At 35.2% G+C, this 26,958-nt stretch overlaps 1 protein-coding gene across 1 annotated transcript in view; it reads left to right on the top strand.

Annotated features, from left to right (window-relative positions):
- ERCC6L2 (ERCC excision repair 6 like 2) overlaps positions 1-26,958 on the top strand; it is a gene marked incomplete at its 3' end in the record, with an annotated part of 122,014 nt that overhangs the window by 81,772 nt on the left and 13,284 nt on the right. The window contains exons 14-17 of the mRNA XM_084236151.1: positions 566-718; positions 5,490-5,570; positions 6,790-7,951; positions 13,441-13,595. Coding sequence (XP_084092277.1) covers positions 566-718; positions 5,490-5,570; positions 6,790-7,951; positions 13,441-13,595 — 1,551 coding nt within the window. The remainder of the gene's footprint in view (positions 1-565; positions 719-5,489; positions 5,571-6,789; positions 7,952-13,440; positions 13,596-26,958) is intronic.

Consider the following 26,958-nt stretch of genomic DNA (forward strand, 5'->3'; position numbering starts at 1 on the left):
GCCCACTGCTCCCCTCAGCAGTGTACTTTGGTCCTTCTGCCTGCTCTGCTCCCCGCTCTGGCTCTGGTGAATTCTCTCACCCTCCCGTGCTTCTGACTGTACCTAGTGCTTGTATAAATAAATAAATAAATAAATCTTTAAAAAAAAATTATTATATAAGTATATCATTTAATTTAGATTATAATTTAATTCAGGTGATTAGAGTTATTTCTGCCAGTTTGGTAATTTCTTCTGTTAGAAGTCTAGATAGGAGAAAATTGTTTTCAGTTGTACATTTCAATATAATATTTCACATTAGGTGGATATTCTACAGAGATGTAATCTTGACTCAGTGGGGAGAAAACAGATAAAGTAGGAAATGTAAGATCTTTTCTTTAATAAGACTTGCCAGGTTATTATTTTATCATAATGATAACATGTGCCGGGGAAATTAAAATGAAGTTTCCTGCCTTTGAAGATTCTGCCTACTCCAACTAAAGCTGTGTATATACAGGGAATTCCAGGAAATTCTGACATTATTGGCGCAAACACTTCAAAAATATCTTGTGTTTTTTTTCTGTTTTAGCAACTTCACTGTGTCGTGGTTGGAAGTGAAAATGCCAAGCGATATTTTGAAGCAGTACAAGGATCAAAAGAGCATCGAGGAGAGCTTTTTGGGGTCTATAATCTCTTCAAACTAAGGTCCCAAGGATCCTGTCTTACGAGGGACATCCTGGAGGTGTGAAATTATTCTCTGACCTTTTTGATAATATTTTCAATGTAGTTTTCTCCCTTAAGAAACTTGAAGTGCAATGTTAGTGACTTTCAGAGAAATGTTTGGTTTGCTTTATTTAAAAAATTGTCTTATTTTTAGAATTTCTACTTTTAGAGAAATAGGAAATGAATTGTTCTACCTTTAAGCTTTTTCCCATACATAGATATAAATAATGTACACACACAAATATAGATACATATACTAGATAGTGGGTCATTTTCAGACTGGCAAGGGGAAGTTTATTATTTTGAAAATAACTGTTGAGTGAGGAACTAAAACAAGAAACGTTCCTAAATAAACAAATGTATAAAATGTGTTTTCATTAAAAGTTACCAAATACTCCCTGAGATGCATTCTCATGTCTCATGGAGATATTGTGTTCTGTTCCCAATAAAAATTCCACACCATTATTTCAAACTCTCCCAGTTGTGCTCATCTTCTGTATATAGATGTTTCTTATTCTTCAAATAGGATATTTATATCCTTAAAGAAAAACCTTTAAATTCTTTACTATACCAGAATACTAAGGCTGTTAGCCTGTTTTCTAATTGAGATTGATATGAATATATTAAAATCCTGGAATGTTATCTTTTTCAATCCCCTCATTATATTTTATTTACATATTTATAATGTATAAAAATAATACATTTTAATAATATTTTAATAATAATAATAATATATATATTATTTCAGTCTCAGGAAACCTAAGGCTATTTCTCTTAACTTCCAGGAATTTGTAGTAAAGCCTTAATATTTTTCATTTATGGAGTTAGCACCATAAAATCAGTTCAAAGTCTGTGTCTGAAAATTTAAACCATCTTGATGAGAGATGGAAGGGAACTTTTACATGACAAACTTGTAGCATAAATAAGTATATGTGAAGCAAGTTAGCAGTTCCAAGTGACCACTGATGGATGGAGAAGAAGAAAGTATTTTTTATTTCTATATTGTGACTGTTTCAATGATTTTACAATGTCTGAGGTATATAAAATATATTTTATTTATAAAATATATTACTTATCCTGCTGAGTTGTATTTCATAGTAACTATTTGATTCTGAGTGGAGTGGTCCATTTAAAGTCCCCCTTTTGCTGTCTTTTAAAATTATTTTTGAATATGCTCTTTCTTTCATTGACTAGTTTATTCCATTTCTCTTCTCTAGTCAATAACCTTGATTGTCCTCCAGGGTCCCCTCAGAGCTTACTTCCATTTCAGAATACACCCAACATATTAGTCTCTATTCATGTTTCTAACTTCAAATCATTATAAAGCATATTAACATTATTTAGTTCTCTATTTTGTCAGAGTAGCCACCCATTCCTATGTTATCAACAAGTGTTAGGTAAGAGCTAACAGTATAACAAGTTATCAAGTTCTCTTGTTCTCTGGTTATCCTAAGTGTGTCTTGCTTCTTTTCCAAGAATGTTTGTTTATTGATAAAAACACCCTCCATGTGTGTTTTGTTTGTTAAAATGTTCTTCATTTTTTGGTAGACACATCATTGGTGCTCAGTTACTAAAAGTTGAACTGAAAAAGATCATTCATTATTAACCAGAATTTAAAATTATTCAGGCTTGTTTATACTCAGCTGTTGTTGGCCAAATAATATTTTAAAATAGTATTATTCTAAGCCCTGTATAATGGAAGCCTATATCATAAAGTAAAAGATATATTTTAAATCCTATGATACTCTTTCACTTTTTAAAGATTGTAGAAAATCCCTTTAAAAATTCTTTGAGATGTAGAAATTTAAATTTGTAGAACACTTAATCTGATGATTTTCAGGCAATTTAGTTTCATTGTGTACTGACTCTGCTGTCTAATAACATGGTTTACCTTTAGAGATAGATATGAAAGTTCATTTCACACTGAAATGCCAGATGTCATTAATAAAGAAATGCCAGGTGTCATTAATACAGAAATGAATAATATAAACAAAAAAATCCTGCCTACAAAAATTTTCCATTATATTTGGGATAGACAAATAATAAAAAAAAACTGAAACATATATTAATAGTATATCATATAATAGATTCTAAGGGTAAAAATGGAGCAGGTAGAAGATAAATTAAGTTCTGGATATCTAATGCACAGCATGTTGATTATAGTCAATAATACTGTATTATAAATTTCAAAATTGAAAAACTAGATCTTAAATGTTTCCATAAAAAACAAGAAATGATAATTATGTGGCATGAGAGAGGTGTTAACTGAAGATATGCTAGCTATCATATTGTAATATATAAATGTATAAAATCAAAATGTTGTGCAGCTTACACTTAATACAGTGTTCTGTGTAAATTATTTCTCGTTTAGGAAAAAAAGCAGGGAAGGGTTATTGGGAGTCTGTTAAGAAAAGAGTGTTGCAATTTTAGATGGAGTAGCCAAGGAATGCTTACTGTGAGGTTACATTTAATTCATTGATGAGACTGGAAGCATGTATTTTAGACAGAGGAAAAAATGCAAAGGCTCTGTGGGAGCAATATGCCCAGAAATCATTTCCACAGGTTGGGAGGCAAGAGTGATGAAGCTGAAACAGGGGTGTTCAGAGCAGGAAGATGGGTTAAGCCAAATGGAAATGGCTCTAAGACAAGAGAGCCACCAAAAAGTACCAAAAGGCCAAAAGCCAAAACCAAGGGCTATAGCAATATAATACCTGTATAATAGGACCTATGGGCTATAGCCAAATAAAGGACTGCGTGGTATGAGGTCTCACCCATGCATACAATTGGAAGAGACCTCAGGCTCCAGGAACAACAACCATGGGGTTTATTTTACAAACAGGGGAAACACAGAGCTTCCTGTACGCCACAAGTACCTGGCTATCTCACCCAGATAGTGGCTACAAGAAGTACAAGCAGAGTACTGGTCAACAGTGTTAGACCACACTGGCCAGTAGTGATGGTCACTACTGATCCCCCAAAGGTGGTGTCAGAGACACCAAGTGTTAACAGCTCTTTCTGAGTTGTTGGACAACACCGACAAGAAACAGCTCTTTGAGACATCAGGCCCAGGGCCTTTGGTACTCCTTTCAGGTGATGTCAGAGACAGACCAGAGGCCTAGTCTCTGACAGAGATCTTCGGCTTCTCTTCCTCCTTTTGTGGTCATCTACTGGATGCTTCTTTTCTTCTTCTTTCTATGGAAATCAGGAATGAGTCTTCCCCATCTTTCTTTGGAGGCTGAACAGTGTCCCTCTGCTCCCGCTGACCCTGGCTTATATCCTCTTTCAGGATGCTCCACCCACAAGTCTGATTGGACCATTTTTCAATCTTGTGGCTGATTTGACCATTTAGCACCAATCACCTGATAGCTCACACCTTATTGGTCTACTCCACAATTCAGGGAGTACACATAAAAGAGTGGTTCTGGGCTCTGAGGAGCCACAGCCAGAATGACTTGTGGTGGAGCAGCAGGGTGAGAGAACACAACTGCTGCTGTTGGCTCCTGCCACTGAGGCAGTTCGGTTCTGGTATCAGGCTGATGTACATAAGAGAGCAAAAGATGGGACTATCGAGATGACAAGCAGCCAGATCAAGCAAGAACTTTGATTTTGGAGACAAAAAAGCAGTTAGAGGATTCTGAACAGAAGAATGCATAGTCCGATCTATACTATCAAGACTAAATACAGAGAATCAAACTGCAGAAGTACAAGAACAGAAGCTATAAGCCAATAGGAGGATACCACAATAATCCAACCAGAAAATGATGGTTTAGGATAGTGTGATAGTGGCGGTGGTATGAGAACAGGTTACCTTCTGTGTTGACAGCATTTGCTGGTAGATCAGATACAGGGTGTGAGAAAAAGGAGTTAAGGATGACTATGGTAGAGTTACCATTTACCTATGACATAGGGCTTCTGAGACCAGGAGGATTTCTAGTACTGACGGTTACATGTGTTGTGGCCATTTAGCTTCTGCTGAAGAGATGAAAGGCACCACTGGGAAGGAAGCTCCCCACTCCTTTGCAATAATAGTCTCTAGACTAAGTGAAGGTAGTGTCATTTCCCCTTGTTCTATCAGCAAAAAAAAAATGTTAAAAAGAGAAGTAAATTGATTTTCTTTTGAAACACAACTTAATAGTCTAGAATATAGCCTTTGCAAAATATCATAAAACCATAAATACTTTCCCAAGGATGTAGCAAACCTGTTATATAATTAAAGTTTTATTTTAGTTTTATATAAGGATGGAACTTTTCATATTTCTGTCTGTTGCACTGAAGGAATCAATAAATATTTTAATGAATATGAATAATAAAATAATTGGCAATATAGGCCAGAATATCAAGTTTCCAGTATTCAACATTATCTGTAGTGTTTTAAATTCTTTTACTATGTCCTTACTATATTATATAGACATGGTTGTTGAGGATGTTATTACTGGGCAAAATATCTAATATTTTTTCACTCACTCTCCCCTACCAGAACTTTTAAAGGAGGTGGCTGAAAAGTATTAGTTTTCTATGTGAAAAGTAGTTTTAAGACAAGAAATAAGAGCATATTTTTGGGTTCAGCACACTTCTACTGTGCCACTGAACACCCAAGAATTGAGTATTGAAGAATGTTATATAAATTATATGAGTTCCTTAACTAGTAAAATTGAAAAGTAATATTAAGAGAACTAAAGTATGCTACACTCAGTTTTTCTTTTCTAACTCCAAGTTGTAGCATGCCATTGCAACTGCTTAGTTGTGTTTTTTTTTGTCCTATCTTTTACAATTATTTGCATTCATAATAGAGAGAAGGTCAAGTGGAAGCAGGGATCATGACAGCCACAACGTGGTTGAAAGAGGAACCTGTAGCGCACAAACCAGACATGGTAAGCAACTTTTGAATTTGTGCCCAAAACTCCTAGAACATGTACTGTGGACATTTTAACTTTCTTTGCATTTTCCTTCATTTGCAAAGTATTAAAAAAAAAGCCTTTAGAAAAAAGCCAAGCACACACAATCAGAAGGACTGTCAATAAAGTGAATCATTAACATTTCATATTATAGGAACAAATTCGGGAGTCAGTTATCAGGCATTCACATCTAAACTGCAATTTTATCTATAACAAACTCTATGTCCAAAATTGAATTCAATGACTAGATAACCAATCCAACCTAAATAAATAACTTTATGCTAAATGACAAATAAGAAAATGGCAATGTATACTTGAGATAATTAAAACCAAAGTCATTCTTAACTCAAATTTTTTTTTTTTTTTTTTTTAACTCTTGATCTTGCGGTCTTTTCAGTAGTTTGCATCGCATATGCTATACTGTCATCATAAGGCCTTTTTAAAAATAAAGAATATATGTAGAGGGTGTTTTTTAATTGTTTTTTTTTTCCTTACTGGTTTTTAGGTGTTTAACTGAATTTATACCAGCCCAATGAGTTGAAATATAGGGTGGATATTTTTATAAATTCATAGAAATACATGAATATTGAATGTTGACAGTACTACTGAATAATTTTCCCCCAAATATTTTACTAATAAAGTTTTAATTTCAAGCAACCAAAGGATATATTTAGCTCTGGTTGTTATGACAATTTGTAGCAAATTTTACTGTAAAATACCTTCAATATTTTTATTTCTGGTGGTCATGATTCTGTGAAATCTTTTTCTCATTTTTAAACAGTCAGAATCATCTTCCAGTTGTGAATTCTCTTTGTTAATGCCTGCAAATTTGTTTTGTTTGTAAAATGTGATTGGAAGCATCTGCTAGATGACAGTAAACAATAACTTGCTTTTCTCTTTGAAGCCAGCATTGGTGCCTACATCTTAGAAACTGACCACTCTGTCTTTTCCTTATAAGCCATTTGATCATATAATATTTTAGTTTGAACTTGCTTACTTTGAAAAGCTATTCAAGTTAAAAATAAGAAAGTATACCAGACTGTATATTTGATATTTGAATGTTGTTCTGGTCGGAAATACCAACAAATATGCTTGACATAAATTATCTGCCCAATTTTAATTATCTTTCATAGTGATTATTGTGGTATCATTCTCATGATATTTTCTAATGTTTCTGTCATTGCTTCTTATGTAGCTTAGAGAGCCTGACTGTCAAGAACACAAAGATCCAGAACAGCTAGCAGAAGCACTGGCAAAAGAAGCATGTGATCTCTGCAGTGATTTTAGTGATGATGAATCAGGGGGGAACTCTAGAATAAAGACTGCTAAAAACAAAGTATCTGATCCAAGTAAAGCTTCAGGTTCTTCTGGACAACTTTCCTTGCTCCAGTGTGGTTTCTCTAAATTGTTTGACACAAAATATAGATCAGCTGAAGAGACTGATAAAAATAATGCCTCTGGTGATGAAAATTCTGATGAAGAGCCCACATGTCCTTCAACAGAAGCCAAAGATGTTGGTTGTCAGAAAAATCAAAACTGTCTTTGTTCTTCAAAACATCAGAAATTAGCCAGTATCCTAAATCCAAAAGAAAAATGTATTTTTGACAAAAATGAGATTTTAGAACAGAGTATTTCTTCTGAGTCTGATAATGAGAAAAAATTTAAAAATACAACTGACCATCATTGCATTTTACAGAATGTCACAGAATCGGATGATAGTGATATCATCTTTCCCACGCAATATACTACTCAGAGATTCCCTAAAAATAATATAAAGGTTAAGTCACCCATGAATGGATCTGAAGATTCTGAAACAGAAAACCTGGTAAAAATAAGAAATAATGGTGATGATCGAGAGGCCATGGTCAGACAGATTAGACTAATTTCAAAACAATTAAATCCTAAGACCCCAAACTTGGAATCTGTTATGAAAAGAAAAGGAACTAGTGATATTAGTGATGAGTCTGATGACATTGACATTTCCCCCAAGTCAAGAGTAAGAAAGCAAAGAAGTACTCATTCTTTGAAGATTAAAAGAAAAAAGAAATATAAAAAGGAAGTTTACACTTCTCTTAAAGCAATGAAGGAAACAAATGAATTGTATGCAATGGATGAAGATGGTAACTCTCAGGCTATTGATTATTTTTCATCCTCAGATGATGATTTATCTATCAGCCACATCAATTTCTCTAAACAAAGCCATAACCCAAAAACTGTAAAAGATAAAATCAGCTTTTCTTCAAAATTGCCTCGCCATAAAAAAAATAGCAGTTTCCTACCAAGAAAACAAATGAAAACTTCAAATGAGAGAGTTGTCATTCAAGAGCAAATGTATGAATCAGTGGACAAACTTTTAGGTAACTACAAATACGTTCTGCAAATGTTTCTTTAAATGTGTGTTTTGTGCAATCAGATTATTCTGTAAGAGATTCTTGAATTAGCTTGTAAAATATCACTACAGTCAAGTTGCTACCTTGAGTCACTAATGAGGAAGAGGGTGGGTTTTAGATTAAAGGGAAGACCACTTAGGTCACAATACAGAACGTTCTCATCTACTCAAGGATACCCTCCAAGTGCCTCAAAGTAATTACTTTTTTGCACTTTCATACTTTTATCACACAAGACAAGACAAAAGTTAGTGTTTGGCAAGACTAGGAGACAAAATGTTTGCTGTTCTCCCTCTTTTACATTTTCTCTCCCAGACTTAGGAATCAGTCAGTGCTCCAAGAAGACTTGGTTTCCTTTAGTGAGAAAGTGTTTTTTAATACCACAGTGTCTTGATAAGAATTATCATTGCTACTACTGATTTGGTTATTATTTCTGGGCCTTTCAGTGGACAGATTGTGTGTGTGTGTTTATATTTATATGGGATATTTGTCTACGTATTTCTGTATTTTAAGATGATAAAATACGTAAAATTTTTATGCTGTTAATTTCACATTTATATTGAATCTTAATTAAAGAGTATAGAGCTGTTAGCCTCTTTTTAAATTATATTTGTATATAATATATACAGAATTCTTGCATGCCAATTATCCTGGTTCTCAAACAGAAACAGAATGATTTAATAATAATGTCCCATAATTACTCATTTGTTTTAGCACATATTACACAAATTCAAAGAATAAAGATACCAATACTACCTCACTATAATGACTGGAATCTTTCCAATTTTTTTGCACATACTTCTTCTCATTGCTAAAATGGATGAATTCTATGTACATTGTCAGAGCGTACAGATAATACATTTTATAATCTCTCCCCTTAGACTTAATTTATTCTTGATTTATTGGTAACCGAATTTAATGTTCCCCTTCTGTCTGTCAATGTTTCTACAGTCAATAAGGTTGTCTGAAGCTTATTTTCTAGTAGATAGCTCAGGAGGTGCTCAGGACACTAACATTCCCAGACATTTCTTATGTCGCTTTTGCCAGGTGTAAAATTCTTGGCTCACACTTTGTTTTCTTAAGTATCTTAAATATGTAGTTTCATATTCTGGCATGAAGTATTTTTTTTCCTAGATGCCCAAAGGGTCTTTTCATTATGTCCAGTAATTTTACTAGATTGTGTTCTGATGTTTCCGGCAATAAACTTTGGCTGCTGTAACAAACTGCAATGGACTGGGTGACTTAAGCAGAAAAATTCATTTCTCACAGTTCTGGATACTGGAAGTCCAGAATTAGGATGCCAGCATTGTCAGATTCCTTGTGAAGGCCCTCTTCCTGGGTCACAGATGGCCTCTTCCTTAATGTGCCCTCACATAGCTGAGAAATCACCTTTCTCATATCTTTTCTTATAAAGGCATCAATCCCTTTCATTAGGGTGGCACCCTTATCACTTAATTATCTTCCAAAGGCCTGAGCTCCAAACCCCAAATAGCATGGGGAATAGGCTTCAACATATGACTAGGGTAGGAGCAGGCACAAATATTCACTCCATAGTAGTGTTGGTTATTCTGGGTCAGTATTCCTACCATATAGTTGCAACGCGGTTTTTATTTCAGAAAAGCTTTCTGATACTCATATTTTCAGTTATTTGTTCTATTCTTTTGCTTTGGCTTTCTTCTTTGGGGACTGCTGTTATTCAAATCTTCAACCTTCTTTGTGGATCTTGATTATTTGTCTCATTCCCTCAAGTCCTTTTTTTAATCTTCTGATTTAAAATTTTTCCTTCTGTTTATCTTAAAGCGTCATCTATTGTGTTTTTTCCCTTCGTTTGCTCCTTCTCATCTTTATTTCTGAAATTTTTTCTTTAATTTCTAAGTCTTGCCTGAGTTCTGTCACTCATTTCTGAGCTCCTGTAATTCTCACATATGTTGTTGGTTCCTCTATTTTATCATCTTTCTAAAGTCTTTTACCTCATTTTGAAATCATTTGGGTTTTTTTTTTAAAGAAAATCACTTTATTCTAATTAATTCACAAGCAATAGCATCACAAAAGCTAGTTTAAAGAAGCTGCACATTCACTAACACCAAAATCAATGCAACCTCAGTGAAGGTGAGGTAAGACACCCACTTCTACTACATTTGTGAAGCAAGAAAGATGTACACTTTATATTTCACTCTCAATTATATTTTTATGTTAAATTATCATGGTCACAAGAGGTGATTTTCCATGTCTTCAATTTGAAGTTTTTGATTAAGTTAATACACTTACAAATCTGCACTGTTTCAGCATCTTTCTGAAACTCCCAAAGTTTACAGTCTCTCTGGTTCTAGACACACTCCAAAACCTTATTCTGTTGTAGAACAGGCCAATCTGCTGCTGCTGGTGTGCTGGTGGGATTCACTGAGGCTCCTGGTGAGTGATGTCAGGCAATGAAGGCTCAGCATGACTTCCTTCAGTAAAGCCCCCAGTGATGGCATGACCTATTGTGTGTCCCACAGCAGAGCCCACAGCCATGCCAGCTGCAGTGGTTGCTATCTGGGGCATCAGGCCCGGCTGCCAGGGAGCTCTAGCAGGTGAGCCAGCAGATGACAGAGCCACTACTCAAAGCTGAGCTGCTGGCACCAGCCTGGACACAGCTCTCATCTGAGGTGCCAGGCTGACCAGATGGACCAGGTGGAAAATGTGGTTTTAGGTTCCACCCTGCATTGAAACAGCAGCTCAGCATCCTTAGTTACAGTTTTAATCTGCTTTGTTAGCACATCTTTCTGGCATATTTTCATTATGAGGATGTTAATCTGTTTATTCTCTTTCTCTATAATTTATAGAATTGCTCATTTTTATAGAAATATTTCCCATGAATTTAAATCTTTTTCTAATTTCAGAGATTGATAATATGTTATTTCTGTATAGTGTTTGAAACAGTGGTGGGGCTTCCTATCTCCTCAGCTAAGCTTTAGACTCTTCTTTCCCTCCCTCCTGTTATTCCAATCCTGTCCATTTTGACTCCCTCCCAGCAGGTTCTCCTAATTATGTGGCCCTGAGCTGAGCAGAAAACCTGGTAGGTCAGTTTGGGGAGTTCCTAACCTACTCTGGCCCCTTCAGTTATCTTAACCAAAAGCCCCTTTCACCCACTCTGCATTGGAAAGCAGAAACCCTCCCAGGTTCTGCGGGGATCCGTGGCACGTTCATTGTGTTTTCAGGGAATGTCTGTTGGCTATAGTGGGGTCTCCTGGTCTCAGACCCATCAGATACCACCAGGCTACCTCCTTCCTTTACATACTGTACTGTACAGAGTATATAGCTGTTAGTGGATTGTCCCCCACTTGCTTGTATTTTAAGGGCTCCTGGGGTGTCATGTTATCCTACTTCATTTTAAGAGTAAGTTGTAACTACGTTGCAAGTAGCTTTGATTTAGCTGTCTAATTGCGTCTCTTCTGAGATAGGGAGAGAGATTGAAAGACTGCTTCCTTTGTCACCACCATCTAAAAAATTTGATTAGTAATTCTAAGAGTTGGTATTGTTTTCAAAAGTGTCTGATTCATTCCTCCAAAAATACATGAAAGAAGCTGATAATATAAGTAAGATCTTGAAGTCTTAATCATTATGTATGACTTATTTACAAGTCATCTTTTGTAGTTCTTAGTAGTTTCATTGAAAAATTCATTACCTAATGCCAATATTTTTCAGGAACTGAGGAAAAAAAGTAATGATTTACTGCAGGCAAGATTCACCAATGGATGGTAAAAGTAGACTGAAGAAAAACAAGATATTTGTATAGATTCAAGTATCTCCTCAAAGTTTTTACATATTGCAAAAGCAAAAGCAACAATTTTATAGCAGAGAAACCTGGCTGATACTATTTTAATCATGTGATAAATGTTAATGCCTGAATAATAAAGATATTTAGATATAGCATGTACCCTTTGATATAATGCACTTGAGAAAGGCAGAATAACACTTCTATTATATTCTCACATAACCTAAATCTAATCATGGACAAACCCAAAGTGAGAAATATTCTATAGAATAATTACTATTCTTCAGAAGTGAGCTTTAAAGTCATGAAAGATAAGGAGAACCATTGTGATAAGTACTGGACTATCCTTGATTTCTGTGCTTCAGTTGGATTTTAGGTTTGAGGAATTATTACACTAACTTTTAAAGCAGTTTTTTTGGGTTTTGAGTTTTGTTTTTCTTTTAACTATGCAATAGGTTGTAGTGTAGAACCAATGCTATTCTGAATAATTTGTAAAATGTGTCCTCAAAATTAAATTCATGTAAATTTTTGACCAGAAGAATTCTTTTGAAGGTTTTAAATGGCTGCTGTACAAACCAGCTGGTGTTTTGAAATTTAAGGACAACATTACCTTGGTTGCTCCTTTAGTCATCTTATTTAACATCTTGTTTTCTCAGAATGGTGATTCTGGTTGAGAGAGGTTCAGGACTAAAACAGCACAAGTGTTGAAGGTCATAATTGAGGTTCATTGCCAGAGCTGTTTGAGGGAGTTTTTACAGACCTCAGTTCTAGCTTTCTCTTTTATGACCACAATTTAAAAGTAAATTATAGGTGCCTAGAAGCAAAGCAATAAAAAATATAGCCATTTTTTAAACTTCTTTCAGATAAAAGCTGTAAGTTAATTTTTTTTCATTTCCTAAAAAGCTCCCATCTCGACTCTTTGTCTGGGTATATATATAAAAAAAAAAAAAAAGACAAAATATAAACAGTAAAACTGAACAAAGCCAACCAAATGAAACTCCCTGGTCATAAACCCCATGATCCCACTCCATCACTGTAATCAAGTACATGTTTAAAGGAACAAATGAGGCTAGTACTGTTCTTTAAACATTGTTTTCTTTTTAAACAGCAGAGGCAACAAATTCATAGAGACAGCCCTTCACCCTTATTTTTCTTTTAGTGAAAACCTTTATTTCAGGTTTAAATCTAAAGACTGTTACCTATCTCAGAAGTTCTGAGAAGGAAAAGTCCTTTTCAAATTAACCTAAACCAACATATTTAAAGTACTTTTCAATTTTTAAAGAATATTGGAGTTGACATGCAAAGCAATGTTTTTCTTAATTAAAAATAAGCGTAACCTGTTTCTAGTGTATGCTTGGCAATATTTTTTTAATTGGTGATAGGTTTCCAGCACTGGATGGATTTCAAGTATATAGTTTCTCACTTTGGCAAAATATATATCACACCATACCAACTACCAAGTATCTAGACACCATCTACCTCTACCTGTTCCACCCCACCACACTGGTAACTACCATTCTCTTGCCAGTACCTAAGAGTAAGCTTTTGCTTTCGTTTTGTTTGTTTGCTTTGTTTCTTTATAGTCTACAAATGAATTAAATCATAGGGTATTTGTCTTTCTCCTGATTATTTCTCATATATTACTGTTCATTTTGAAAATTCATGATGAAACATCACTTAATAAACATCAATTACTTCCTAGATGGTGTTCAGGAAGTGGCTTACATTCACTCAAACCAGAATGTGATTGGATCAAGCAAAGCTGAAAATCACATGAGCCGATGGGCAGCTCGTGATGTATTTGAATTGAAACAATTTTCTCAGCTTCCTGCCAACATAGCTGTTTGCACTTCTAAGGTAAGAATAATATAGGTTGATGTTATCTGTAATGTTTATCTCATTTTTTGCAGAAGTTACTCAATAGGATCTTCCCTAAGTACTCCCTCAAATATAGTTGCCAAAACGGTGATGATGACTATAAAACAGCACCAAAGATGTTATGTATTAAATAAGTCAAATGTATTATCTAAATGCCTAATGATACTGAGTTGCTTAATAGTTTCCCTCAGTAAAAGTTGCCAGATATGAAGAATCTAAGGGAATCATGTATTTAAATCAGAACCAAAACTATTTCTGGTATATGGAAAAGTAAAGTGTATGATTAGATTGTCTCCAAAATGTTTCTTCTAAAATGAAGGTACACACCAAAACTAGCTTCATATAGAATTTTATTTATTTTTTATTTTTTTAAATGTTACTTTTTTTTAAAGATTTATTTATTTATGTATGTATACAAGCATTAGGTACAGTCAGAAGCGCGAGAGGGTGTGAGAATTCACCAGAGCCAGAGCAGAGAGCAGAACAGGCAGACTGACTAAGTACACTGCTGAGAGGAGCAGTGGGCTGCAGGAGAGGTCTGCTGCGCCATGTGGGACCCTCGCCCCAGTGGCTGGGGATTGAACCAGCGATGCAGAGGCTGTGGGCAGCTTCGCAACCCAGCACTCAACTGCTGCGCCACCGGGAGGCCCTAGAATTTTATTTTTTAGCAAAAGAATTTTTATGTTAAAAGTAATAAGTACTTCCTATGAGCTCTTCTCATTGAAAATTGCTGTTACATAGAAATAAGGCTTTATATTAATATGATTTTTCTGGTTTACACAGTCACTTTCATCAAAGCTTTAAATAAATATTTTCTTCTCTTTGACTTATTATTCTTTATTAATTCCTAAAAGCTAAGTGTCTGAGGAGTAGTTTTTTTAAACTACGGTGTCTTTTGGGGTTAAAAATGCATACTGTATAGCAGTGACACCATTTGAAGTTAGTACTAATCTGAATGAAGTGGAGAAATCCCTCTGAACTGTCAAGGTATCTTCATTTATTTGTACCTCATCTGGTCAGACAAAGAATTTGGATTGTTTTAACAATAAAATCAGAATACAAAATAATATTTAGGCTCAAGGAAAATATAAAATAAACTGGAAGTTCAAGACTGTAAGTTAGAACCCAGACATATAGGACATAATTTTCTCACTCAGATTGTTTTAATGACATATTTGAGTTTCATGGTAGGCCAAAGAAAGTAAACACATTTTTAGTGTTCTCAGTTAATATATTTGAAAATGTATGTGGGCAGTTTGGGTGGTCACAATGATTGAGTACCTGATGGCATTGATGTCTGGAGGCCAGGGATACTAAATCGCTATCTTGGGGGATAGTGGGATATCCCATGTGCTTAGAATTGGCCTGCCCAAATGCCATGACACCCTCTTGAGAAACACTGAGCTAAATGGTTGACTTTTCAAGGATGAGCAAGCTTCCCCTAGCATTTAATTGAAGGAAATTGTCACTTGGGGTTTTTAATGATCTGAATGATCTAGTAGGAGTCAGTTGTCTTATAACATAGAGTACGTGTAGTAATGGACTCTGAAATGCTATGCTTTTGGAATTTTCCATCATAATACAAAGACCCAGTGCCAGAAATATCATGCATGAAAGCATTCTGTCCTGACCCCATTTGCCATTTTCATTTGATCTAGGAATATACCATCTCAACCAATGCTATAGATAGCATTTATACAGCCTGGGTACCTTGCTGGAGTTGCCCAAAAAAAGCAGCACAAGTATGTTGGCTTTGTCAGAAATTTGCTTTATTAGAAGCAAGGGCATATCAAAATATTTTAAATGGCTAATTTTATTAGGGCTTTTTGTTTTTGGATCTAGGTGACAGTAAATAGTGGTTAATGCAGAACTGTATTATTCTCTATACTGCAATGTATGTTTGAAATTTTTCATAATAAAAAAACTTTTTGAAAAGAAAAAAAATGACCTATTTTTTTAACCATGACCTTTACTAAACAAACTAATTTTAACGTGAAATGGTTAGGGCAAACACCTATAGTAGAATTTAATGAAATAAGTTAACTGGTTATTGGTTATTAGCATATCTAAATATTTCTCAGAGAAGAAATTGACAGCCAAGTAATTTCACATAAAATGGACCTAAGGAGCAACCCCTAGATACGAAAGCAAAAAGTTCTTTTGGATCCTTTGTTATGAAAGTTATGGCAGGCACGAGGGATGGGGGGAGAGCCTTTATTTTTACAGTAGCGATACTAGTGGGTTTTCAATATTTTTCAGCTCCAACATTCTTATTAAGGTAGATAGCACAATCTCATCAGAAACCTTTTCTCTTCACATTGATTTTCAGAGTGAGAGACATGTCTTACCAGATAATAAATTGAAATATCCAACCCTGGGATTTCTCATTATCTCCCCATCACATGTAGGCCAATTCAGTAGACCTTTTTCAGGGAATATGAAAAAAAAAATTGTTTAGTGACTAAATCATCCTTGATAGGAATGTCGGGGTTCATTTAATAGAGTTAAAACTTAGTTGCTGCACTTTGTTTACCTGAACCAATCTGGAAGACACAAAACAGATAAGAAAGGGAAACTGATAGAGTTGCCATGGGAACCTGGCCATCGGCCTACATGACCATTAGGTGCCTATTGAGAATCAGAGGAATGAATGGGGAAACAGGGCTAACAGAACCAGGCAGGACACCTCCTGTGCCTAGGTCCACAAAACCTGATGTCCCAACAGACAGCAACTCCCTGCATCATGAAAAAACCCACAAACAGAGGTTATAAAAGAGTCTTCAAACCTCTCCCCTCTCAACCCCTGCTCCCTTGCAGGATATTTCAATAAACCTGCCTTTTTTGCTCTCCACTCTGTCTCTGGTGAATTCTTTCACACCCGTGCCTCCAGCCACACCCCAGTATTAAACCACCACATAAAATATTCAGGGAAGTTTTAAATACATCGAATAGGAGCACAAACCCATACCACCAAACCTAGCAAGCCACTTACAGTGTGTATGAATAAACTCATTTCTGGTAACTGATTTCCTTAAACCTATACTTAATACAGTAAAATTCCAACAGAACAAGATTCAATCCCCAGATCTGACCTATATCATTTAATATATCAAGTTAATAGAGCTGTATTTTAGCATCGTGGAAGTTGTATCACTTAAAACAAAAATCACTCAGAGACAGTATTATAATCTTATTATTAAAAAAGAAATCTTACATATTATATTATGTAAATTAGAGCTTAAATTCTGTCTCTATCTCGTACTTCTGTGTGACCATAAGAAAATTACTTACCTTCTCTATGTCTCCATTTCCTCATGTTTAAAGTACAAATAATTAAACTTCTCTGAGAAGATTGCCATGAAGACTGAATGAGATGTAATACGTGTAAAATGCTCTGAGCAGTACTTGACACTCTTTGAAAAAGCATTGTCGTTACTACCACTGAATAAGACAGATGTCAGATCTCTAGCTCCCCTTGAGAGTCAGAACTATGCAGCCACATTTAACTATAAATAAAAAAACAGGTGGTACTAGTGGATCTGGGACTTTCGTATTCTCAAGATAAAGACAAAAATGTTCATGCTAAATTATTTTTCAAAAATTTTTATGTGACTGTTAAGTTTTTGCTTATGAAAATAGAAAGCTACTCAGTATATTATAATTGATTTTTTTAGGATATTCTCCATTAGAATTGAAATTATAAATCACCTTTTATAACTCATAGATTAATTTTCTGTTTAGATTCACCAGTTTGTCACTGTTTCTAATGCAAGTTATTTTCATAAGCTGCTGAAAGACATTCAGATGAGTTAGACCTCACTCTATCATCATTCTAATCCTTCAGCATGATCTCTATGCATAATATTCTAAGTTCTCCTCATTATAATTCTTCTGGAAGTATCTCAGTAATTTCAGATAGATGGAACGGTGGTAGTGTTGTTTTTCTCTTTACTAAAACTATTTTGTAAAGCTTGTTAAATTAAAGATTTCTGAAAAGACATTTCAAAACATAATTATTTCACCTTGGTGAGATATTCATGACATTTAAAAGCGATCTCAAGAATGTCTAAGAAAAAAATGCTCATAATCAATTGATTTCATCATATCTGGTGACTATGGCCTCAACACCTTTAATGAATAAATCCTTGAAGCACACTATCATCTTTGATTATGGTGATATGAATGTCATTCACTAAAAGGGTTTGCAGCTTGCAGTGTGGTAGCAGGTGGTAATAGTGAATTTGTGTTTCTGAAAAGATTTTTAAAAGGTTATTGAAGAAAAGAGAACAAGGTAAATGAAAATGAAGCAAGATAAAAACAAAAGAGACCCAACCATAGAATAAAAGGAAATATCTGTAAATCTCTTGCTTATTGTAGTCTTAAAAAAATCCCAAACCTCCCACCTACAGTACACTATCTTTCATCTGGGGCTCACATCCAGAATCTTTTTGATTACTAAGAATTATTCTGAGTACTTTATGTCTGTCACCAAAATTTCATTAGAGATCTTTCCTTGTGTTTAAAAAGATTGTGTGTGTGTGTATTTGTGTATGCATTCATGCATGTGTGTGGTCTGTTTGTGTCCGTGTGTGTCTGCAGCCAGGTGCAGATGTGTTGCCTCACTTCTCAAGAAAACAAAACAAATCCTACTTACTTGTTTGAAGTCCATTTGTGATTAACAGTGGCCACAATGAGCAAGTTATTTCACTTACCAAGGAACATTGAGTCAAAGTTAGAGCCTTTCACTAATTGCAAAGGAACGCACTAAGTGGAAACTGTACAAAATAATGTATACCACAGTCATAAAGAAAATTCTAGTCTTCGAGAGTTTCAGTCCTTTTATTGTCGTTATTGATAACCAAAATGACAAAAGCTATGAATCTGTTTTTCAAATTCCATCAGATATTAAGAAAAAAAAGTGTACCTTCTTTTCCATGTTTTCTTTCAGTTTATACTTTTATAAGTTAATATCTATTTATAAAAGAGACTTTATGGATGTCTTAATTAAAACCTATCTCTCCTTAAATAAATTCCGTTATTATTTAGTAATATAAACTATGTAAAACTTACAACCATTCTGAAGACAGCTTAATTTAAAAGAGGAGCTGTCTGTTAATGAGAGGGGAAATCTGTGTGATTTAGATTTAAGCTCAAACCAAAAAGAGATGTTTTAACCATTTGAAGAAACTGATAATACCTTTATTAGAGCTAATTTATTCTTTTAATATGTGGAAGTATGTCACAAAACTTAGCTATACCTGTTTGTCATGTGGTGTCTCAGTTTTTCAATCAACTGCATGTTCTCAACTTAAGTTTACTTAAAGTTTTCTGAAAAGAAATGTACAAAGACAGCATTCAATTAAGGATTACTCTCTATGGCAACTGAGAGGTGGTTACTGAAAAGGGGAGGATGTATTCTCCCCTCAGTTTCCTGCCAGCTGTCATAGTCAACCTCTGCTGCCTGAATCCAAGCCAAAATATAGACTGTGACCAACTCTAAGAAACTATATCTGTATTTTTATAAATTGGTACAAGTATCAGACTATAAAAGAAGACTTAATCCTCTGAATTGGATGACAGACACTTGGCACTCTTGCCAGTGTTTGACAGAGAAATAACGGGTCGCTTTGTAGTAAAACCTGGATTAATAGTAAACCCTTCTTTATGTTATTGCAGTGTGGTGTAAATGAGAGAACTAAGCATGCTGTCAGCCTGGGGCGGGGGGGAGGGGGGCTGGCATGGGGAGAGTGCCTTTTATATAACCAGTGCAGGTTTAAGCACTGTTCAGAATACTGTAAATACAAAATGTTGTGTTGGTAAGAACTTCTCTTTCTTGTATTTGTATTAGATTGGCATTTTATAGATTACTTAGAGAAAGGATTTCTGTGAGCTTTAGTGGATTTGATTGCAGTGTGTTTATACAGCTTTTGGAGTCAGCAAGGAGGGATGGACTGTTTATAATGAGCAGACTTTGGGGAGATATAGCATTCCATTATCCTATTTTTCAGGATAGTGAATGGCGTGATGGTTTAAGGTAATTGTTCACAAATGACTGGTTTATGAAGTTGTCCAGTAAGTAAGGTTTATGGTTTCAGCATGTAATGGAATTAACTACTGGGTGGGATTTCTTGTGGTCTTATCATTTTCCTTTCTACAACTGGATGTTACGTTTATGGTATTTGTAGCAAGTTATTCTTCCAAATAATTTTAGAAGTAGTTAAGAGTTTTTAAATTGTGTGTGTTTATGTATGAAATTATGCTTCTAGGGTTGGTGTGAAAAAGGTTTTTGTGTTGCTATCCTTAGAACTAGGATTTATTCAGAAAGACTGTCATTTGTGAAGAATACCTGTGCCCTAAACAGAAGAAGAATCTGGTATTAACTATAAACATATATACATATTCCCCTTCTGGATGGAGGCTATAAGAAGCTATGGCATCCTTCTTCACAGTGTTACAGGAGGTGGAGTAAGAAGACATGAGCTAGTGTGTATCCAACACATGTAACTCCTTGCAAGAAAGGCACTAAAATTACTCAGCATATAATATTAATATCTGTTATTGTAATTAACATGATTACCTATCAGAAGGGGTAATGAGTGAAATTCCCTTTGTTATTTTCTACAATGACCTGCTATTTTTGTTGCTAATAGTACCAATGTATCGAGGGTCCCACATGGCTCGTAGACCTCTCCTGCAGCACCCGCTGCTCCCTTCAGCAGTGTGTTTCCTCAGTCTGCCTGTTTTGCTCTGATGAATTCTCTCACCCTCCTGTGCTTCTGCTGTACCCAGTGCTTGTATAAATAAATAAATAAATCCTAACTATGACTAATTTGCCATGAAAAATTATATAGAAAAAATTGAATTTGAAGGGAATTATAAACTAATTTGACAATGGACTGATCTGACAAAAATCACCTTTGTTTGCTTATTAGGAAGTAGTTTGATTCTAATGTTTCTCACTGATAATTGTTTTGATTGCATAGAAGTTAGATATGTCTGAACATTTTCTCTGTTTAGAATAGCTTGAAGATTTTAAATAGTTGGAAAAAAAAAAGTATGTCTTTAAATAATGCCTTCTTAGTCGCAATATAAAAGCCCAAAGATAAGACCTCATTGAACTGTGATTGACTCCACCCAGTGACTTAAGGAATGTTAAGCACTTAACAGATCTTTTCAAATTATATTTTATCCCCTCTATGAAAACCATGGTATCATTTAGACATGGCCACTTAATGGAAACACCTATGGCCTTGTCATCTTAAGAATCCTGCCTCTGCACATAGGAATTCTGAATTTTTATAGGACAAATTAAGCAGAATTATCAGGTTAAGGAACCATAGTATGTTACCATGCTAGAATTTGAAGGGCTCTTGGAGACTATTTGCTAAGGACTCTTAGCAAACATTTTATTTTACTGATTTTTAAAAATGAGAGAGTAAGTGACTTCCCTCAGTCTTAGCAGCAAAAGTCAGGTTAAATCCCTGTAGTCTTTTAATCTTTTCATCTTCTCATGTTTTTCCTTCCATTCCCCTATTTTCTATTTTGTTTTGGTAGTTTTCCTTTTTTAAATTTTTTTTTAGTCATTTTACCTTTCCTTTATGACAGATCAGTCTGGTTTTCTAAGATAACTTACCTGTGATTAATTACCTCACTTTAGCAGTTTGATAAAATAATTCAGGTAGACTAATAAATTCATCCTTTCCTTAAAAAATATTTTTTAGATAGTTAAAACTCTTTCTGGATTCAAGAAAGATAGTAAAACTTGCAGTATCTACTTTGCCAAAGGTATGCTGGCAAAGGCATGTTTTTTTCTTTTTTTACTTTTTCCCCTTTACTAATGCTTTTTCACTACCAGGAATAACCTTCAACCTTAGTTCCCTAATCCCCCAAATCGCCAAACTTCTCTCCCTTTCAGGATCTACCTTAAGTGTGGCATCTCTTCCATAAAACCTGCCACAGTTACTCCCTAAGCTAGAAGCAGGCCTTCCTCTTTCTTTCTATCCACTCAGTAATACTTTATATGGTCTGTTTTTCTAAATTATGACTTTAAATTTTTTATTACAGTTCTACAGATACACATTTTTCTCTGCTTTTCTAATAACTCTGGATTTTATATATATATATATATACAAGTGCTGGGGTATAGGCCAGATGTGCGGGAGGGTGAGAGGATTCATCAGAGACAGAGTAGGGTACAGAACAGGCAGACTGACTGAAATACACTGCTGAGGGGAGCAGCGGGAGAGACAGGAAAGGTCTGCTGCGCCATGTGGGACCCTCGCCGGCCAGCAGGGATCGAACCCGTGCTGCAGAGGCTGCGAATAGCTTCACAGTGTGGCACTCAACCGCCTGCGCCACCAGGGAGGCCCATAACTCTGGATTTTGAGGACAACAGGATGTATCTCTGATCCATTGTTGATAATTCCACCAGCGTAAAATAGTGTCTCACAAGTGCTTGATGTGTTTTTAATAAATTTAGATTTTCAGTTGTTGTCAGGAGACAATGAACCCTATCACTGTAATCTGAGAATTTTTAAGTGGTTTAAACTATTTTTTTCCATAAACAACTTTCATGGTTTTCCTGAACTTCTCTGTTGCCTTGACATTGCTCACAGTACATTTAATCGGCTGAAGGAACAGTCCCTTTTGATCGCAGTGAAAAATGTTCTCAGGTTTGCCTGACATTCATGGCCTTCAATTAATTTACTCAGTCTACAGCTCCAACCAGATCTCTACTATCTCCAGGTGGATCCAAGTCCAGTTCTACTTCTTGCATAAAGTGTTAGTCTTCAGAGATTACTCTATTCCAAGCTCCTTTCATGTCTCTGTGCAGTCATCATTAGAGACATTACAGACCACAGTATTTTTACCTTATGTGTATTTGCTTTCTCTTCATATGTGTTACAAGCTGCGTAAGGATCAGGACCTACATGATGTGTGCTTTCACAAATGCCACCACTTAGCAACAGAAGGCAGTTTGTCACTGGTTGTTCCTGTACTACACAAGACATATGCTTACAATCATTTTTACTACAAGTAAAGTCTCCTCAACTCTTACTTCTAAAGTAATGTTAAATCAGGTATACTGCCAGGTACTGTAGAGATATTAGTCATTTTAGAGAAACATAAATGCTGGTTTTTAATCACCTTCTCATTATTTGTTTTGTGTTGGCCATAGTGCTGGAATAGGAGAGCCCATAAAGAAAGAACTCGGAGAATGGTGTCAGAAAAATATTCCCACCTAAACGTGACTTTGTTAGCTTTCCTCATCTAGCAATAATAAATCTGTATGATCACTGTGGGGTCTAATTTTCTGTCGTCCAAAGTTTTGTGAAATGTCTTATGCGTTTCTTTTCCATAACACCCAAGGCCTATTGCAATTTGGCCCTCGTCTACTTTTCCAGTTGCATTCCAAGACACTCATCCAGGATTATTGATGTTTTGTGGCCGGCACTGTACTAGAAAAAAAGATGGACAAGCTCTTCCTAGTCAGCCTCTGTATAACCCGTTATCTGCTATAGCACTTTTCACATTTTGTTATGTGATGTTGTGTACATGTCTACAGGATGCTTTCAGCTGAATGGAATGAAATAGCCATATAAAAGGCCTCTACAATAGGTCATTGGCTTAATTCACATAACAGCAGGTCTAGGGAAGGATTTCCAGAATTGGTGCTATGGCCCAATGACATCAGAAGGATTCAGCCGCTTATATTTTCTGCCCTGCTTTGCTCAATAGTTAATTTTTAGTCCCTGAGCCTTTCATATTGCAGACTGAATATTACATCTGAAGAACTCATTTTCTCATACAAATATATCCAAAGACAGAAAGGTTTGGTTTTCTTCATAAATCTCTCCTTTTATTGAGAAGGAAAATCTTTCTGGCAAAATAGGATTGACTTGAAAATCTCATTTTATCCCCTCAAAATCTGAGAGAGCACTCCATCTTCCCTAAGCACATTTCTTGAACAATCCTAATTTTCAGCAGATAACAAGGGGGCAGTGGCTGTTGGTAGGACATTCACAATGTGTGTCCCATTTTCTTAATGACACTATGATACTCTTTTGTATTAGGCAGTGAATCTTACTCTATATTTTATTCCCAGGACCTGTAACAGTACCTAGTAAATATATATTCAATTAGTTTATGGATTTTAGTTGAATTTCTATCAGATACTAAATAAAGTCTTCTCAAAGAGGTTCTATAATTGAAAATTTAATCATTAATTAAGCATAAATAACAAATAAATAAAACTACAAAATGAGCTAGTATTTATGAAATACCGTTTTTACTTCAAAGAATGGCTGATAAACTATTTTTTTAGACTTGTATTTTGGCAGATACATTCTTTAAAATGAACATAGTGAGTATGTCATTTCAAGAAAAACAATGCTTGATAAGCTCAAATTTTATATATATAAATTTTATATGTATGATATATATATATATTAAAAGGACAGGTTTATTAAGAAAAGTAGAAAAAGAAGCCCCTGCCTAGTTACAGGTGGTCAGGAGGAATTCAAAATTCAAACTTCCAAGTGAAAATTAAAATGTTTAAAAACTAGTATCTGCTATAATGACACTTTTCCAATACTTAAAGATTTTTCTGATGCATTAGGAGGAATTATATCATTCCAGCATGATATAATTGAATGTGTCAACATTTTGAACAGCTGTTTAATTTAGCTAGTCAGTATTTTCAAGATGACTGATGAATGATATAGAAAATCGTCCATGAGGGAAAAAATTCAATAAATTTTAAGTTTAACAATATAACTTACTCATCAGATTTTAGATTTTACATGAAGTTTAACCTTGAGTTGTGATACCATATTAAAAAAGAATATAATTATCTGAAAAGGCTATTAATATAGTCTTCCCTTTTCTAACTACATGTCAACATGAAGTCAATTTTCTTCACATATTCCATTGCAAACCACATTGTTGCAACCAGTGCAGAAGCAGATACGCGATTCGAGCTATTTTTCATTAAACCAGACACTGAAGAGATTTGCAAAAATGTAAAATAGCCACTCTTCTCACTAATTTTTTGTTTGCTTTAGAAGATATAAACATCTTTTTTTTTAAACAAAAAGTTACTTGGATTAACAGATAATTGATTTATTATTTTTAATGAATGAAGGAATATTTTTAAACTTTCAAAACATATGACCAACATAAACGAAAAAGCTCTTTGTAGCCCTTAATAATTTTTAAACTGCAAAGGGATTCTGAAACCAAAGTTTCAGAGCTGTCATCTTAGACCTTAGGAAAGTCACTTGATCTTTAAATTCAGTTCGAGTGGGACATGCTTCCAATTGGCTTCTGTCTGTGTAAAAACTTCACTCCATCTCCTGACTGACTCAAGAAGGTATATCAGAATAGGAGGCAGTGAAAATGAGTGGTTATAGGGAATCCACTCTAATTTATTAAACCAGTGACTCATTAACAGATTTTCAGGGCTTTGTTAATCTACATCAAGCCTAATAACGTCTCATTGTCATTTGTGGCCTGATGAATGAAATGTTCATCCAGAGATTCTGGACATATACGGTTTGCCTTGTAACTGAGAGCCTGCACTTAGTAGCCTACACTTGCTCCAGCTGGAGTTGCTATAGGAGGGTAATGAGGAGCTAAGTTCATGTGGGAAGTGCCCATCACTGGAAAGAAAGGCAGTGGTGGGTGTCTGCCCAGAAAGGCTTTGTTTAATTAAATATTTTCCCATCAGTACCACCCTTTTGTTATCTTTTCATATAACCAGTATTATTCATTATAAGACCTCAAGAAGTCTTTAAACAAAATTATGTAGTAATAGAAATACTGGTACAACTATGAATTTTAAATGTGGAAAAAACTGATGGAAGTCATAGCTCCAAGCCCCCATCCCTTAAATTTGATCCCCAAATCCCTCATTATCCCAGTGGATACAAAAGTTCTCAAAGTTTACACAATAAGTGACCAAGTAAGGTGTGAACACCAGGGCCTTGGCACTGAGTCCATTGTTTATATTGCTTCCCCCACGACCCCCAGTTCTGCTCTAGCTTTGTCTGTAGAAGGCATTGAAAGGAATTTGCTCCCTGACTGAGGAAAGTAACAGACACCCCTCTTGCTCCTTGCAGGCTTTGATGAATGTAATTGTCACTGTTTCACCTGGCCCTTTCCCAAAGGTTGACTGCTGAGGCAGTACCACCAGGTTAATAGATCCTGAGGAGATGGGTTTTTTTTTTTCATATTTCTGTTTGTAGTGTGTGTCCCACAGTATCAACTGCTATCCCAAGACTGGCATTTGGTTTTGTCTTTTAGATGGACAATGAAAAATGGACTGCTGTGAATAAAAAAGGAAACTATACTCAGAGGGATCAATATGTATTTTTCATTTTGTGACTTACTCAGAAAGCAACACACACACACACACACACCTGGATTGTAACTATATATTCCTTGACAGAAAAAAGCAAAACCTCAGTTACAAACTAATCTCTCTCTACCAATTAAAAAAAGGATTGGATTTGAATTTAAGTGTTTTTTCAGATTTGAATATCACTTTTTAACACGTATGCAGAAAAACTCACTTTGGTATAGATATGTGGTGGGTCCTCTAATTAGTTGGCTTTTCTCCAGAGAGTGAGTGAAGACAATTCAGGAGTAACTCATAGTTGTCTTAGGTTTTTGTTGAGTTTTGAAAAACTGCATTTGCAGTAACATTTGCAACCTCCAGGCAGAAATCTTGAATGATTACATTGAGGATAGGAACTTTTCACACTTATGCAAAGAGCCTTAAAAGTTTTCATTGTTTAGATTCTCAGATACCATTTGAATGAATGTATTTACATGTGCTATATGTTTTTATAGTACTCCTAAATCCCTGCTCTGCAAAGACAAACAAGTTTATGACTTTTTATATGTTTATAGGATTTCACCCTTCCCCGAAGAAAGATTTCTTTTGACTCTTTTGTTTAAACAGATGTGTGAACAAAAGCATTGATGCCTCTCAGACTTTACTATTTAAAGTTTAATGAAGAAAAAAATGAAAGCATACTTGATGTTTTTAGACTTTATGGCAAAGTTGGTGTGATCAAGTCAATGTGAGGGCCTGTAGCCACACAATGTACCTACATGTGGCAGTGACTGTAAAGTGGGTTTGTGAAGCTCTGTGCTATTCTCAAGAACAAGGTGGAGACCAAAGAGCTTTCCTGAGATGGGCAGGTTCTCTGGTGATTCTGTAATCCAAACTTGAAATAATCCTTCCACTCTCCTCATAGGGTCAGAACTGTCATGAGCTTCCAGTGCCTTTGAAAATCTCCCTCCCATTTCAAGTTTTCTCAATAATTAATCAAGCCGG

The sequence above is a fragment of the Talpa europaea genome (genome assembly GCF_964194135.1).
Source record: "Talpa europaea genome assembly, chromosome: 7".
In the NCBI taxonomy this organism is placed as follows: domain Eukaryota; kingdom Metazoa; phylum Chordata; class Mammalia; order Eulipotyphla; family Talpidae; genus Talpa; species Talpa europaea.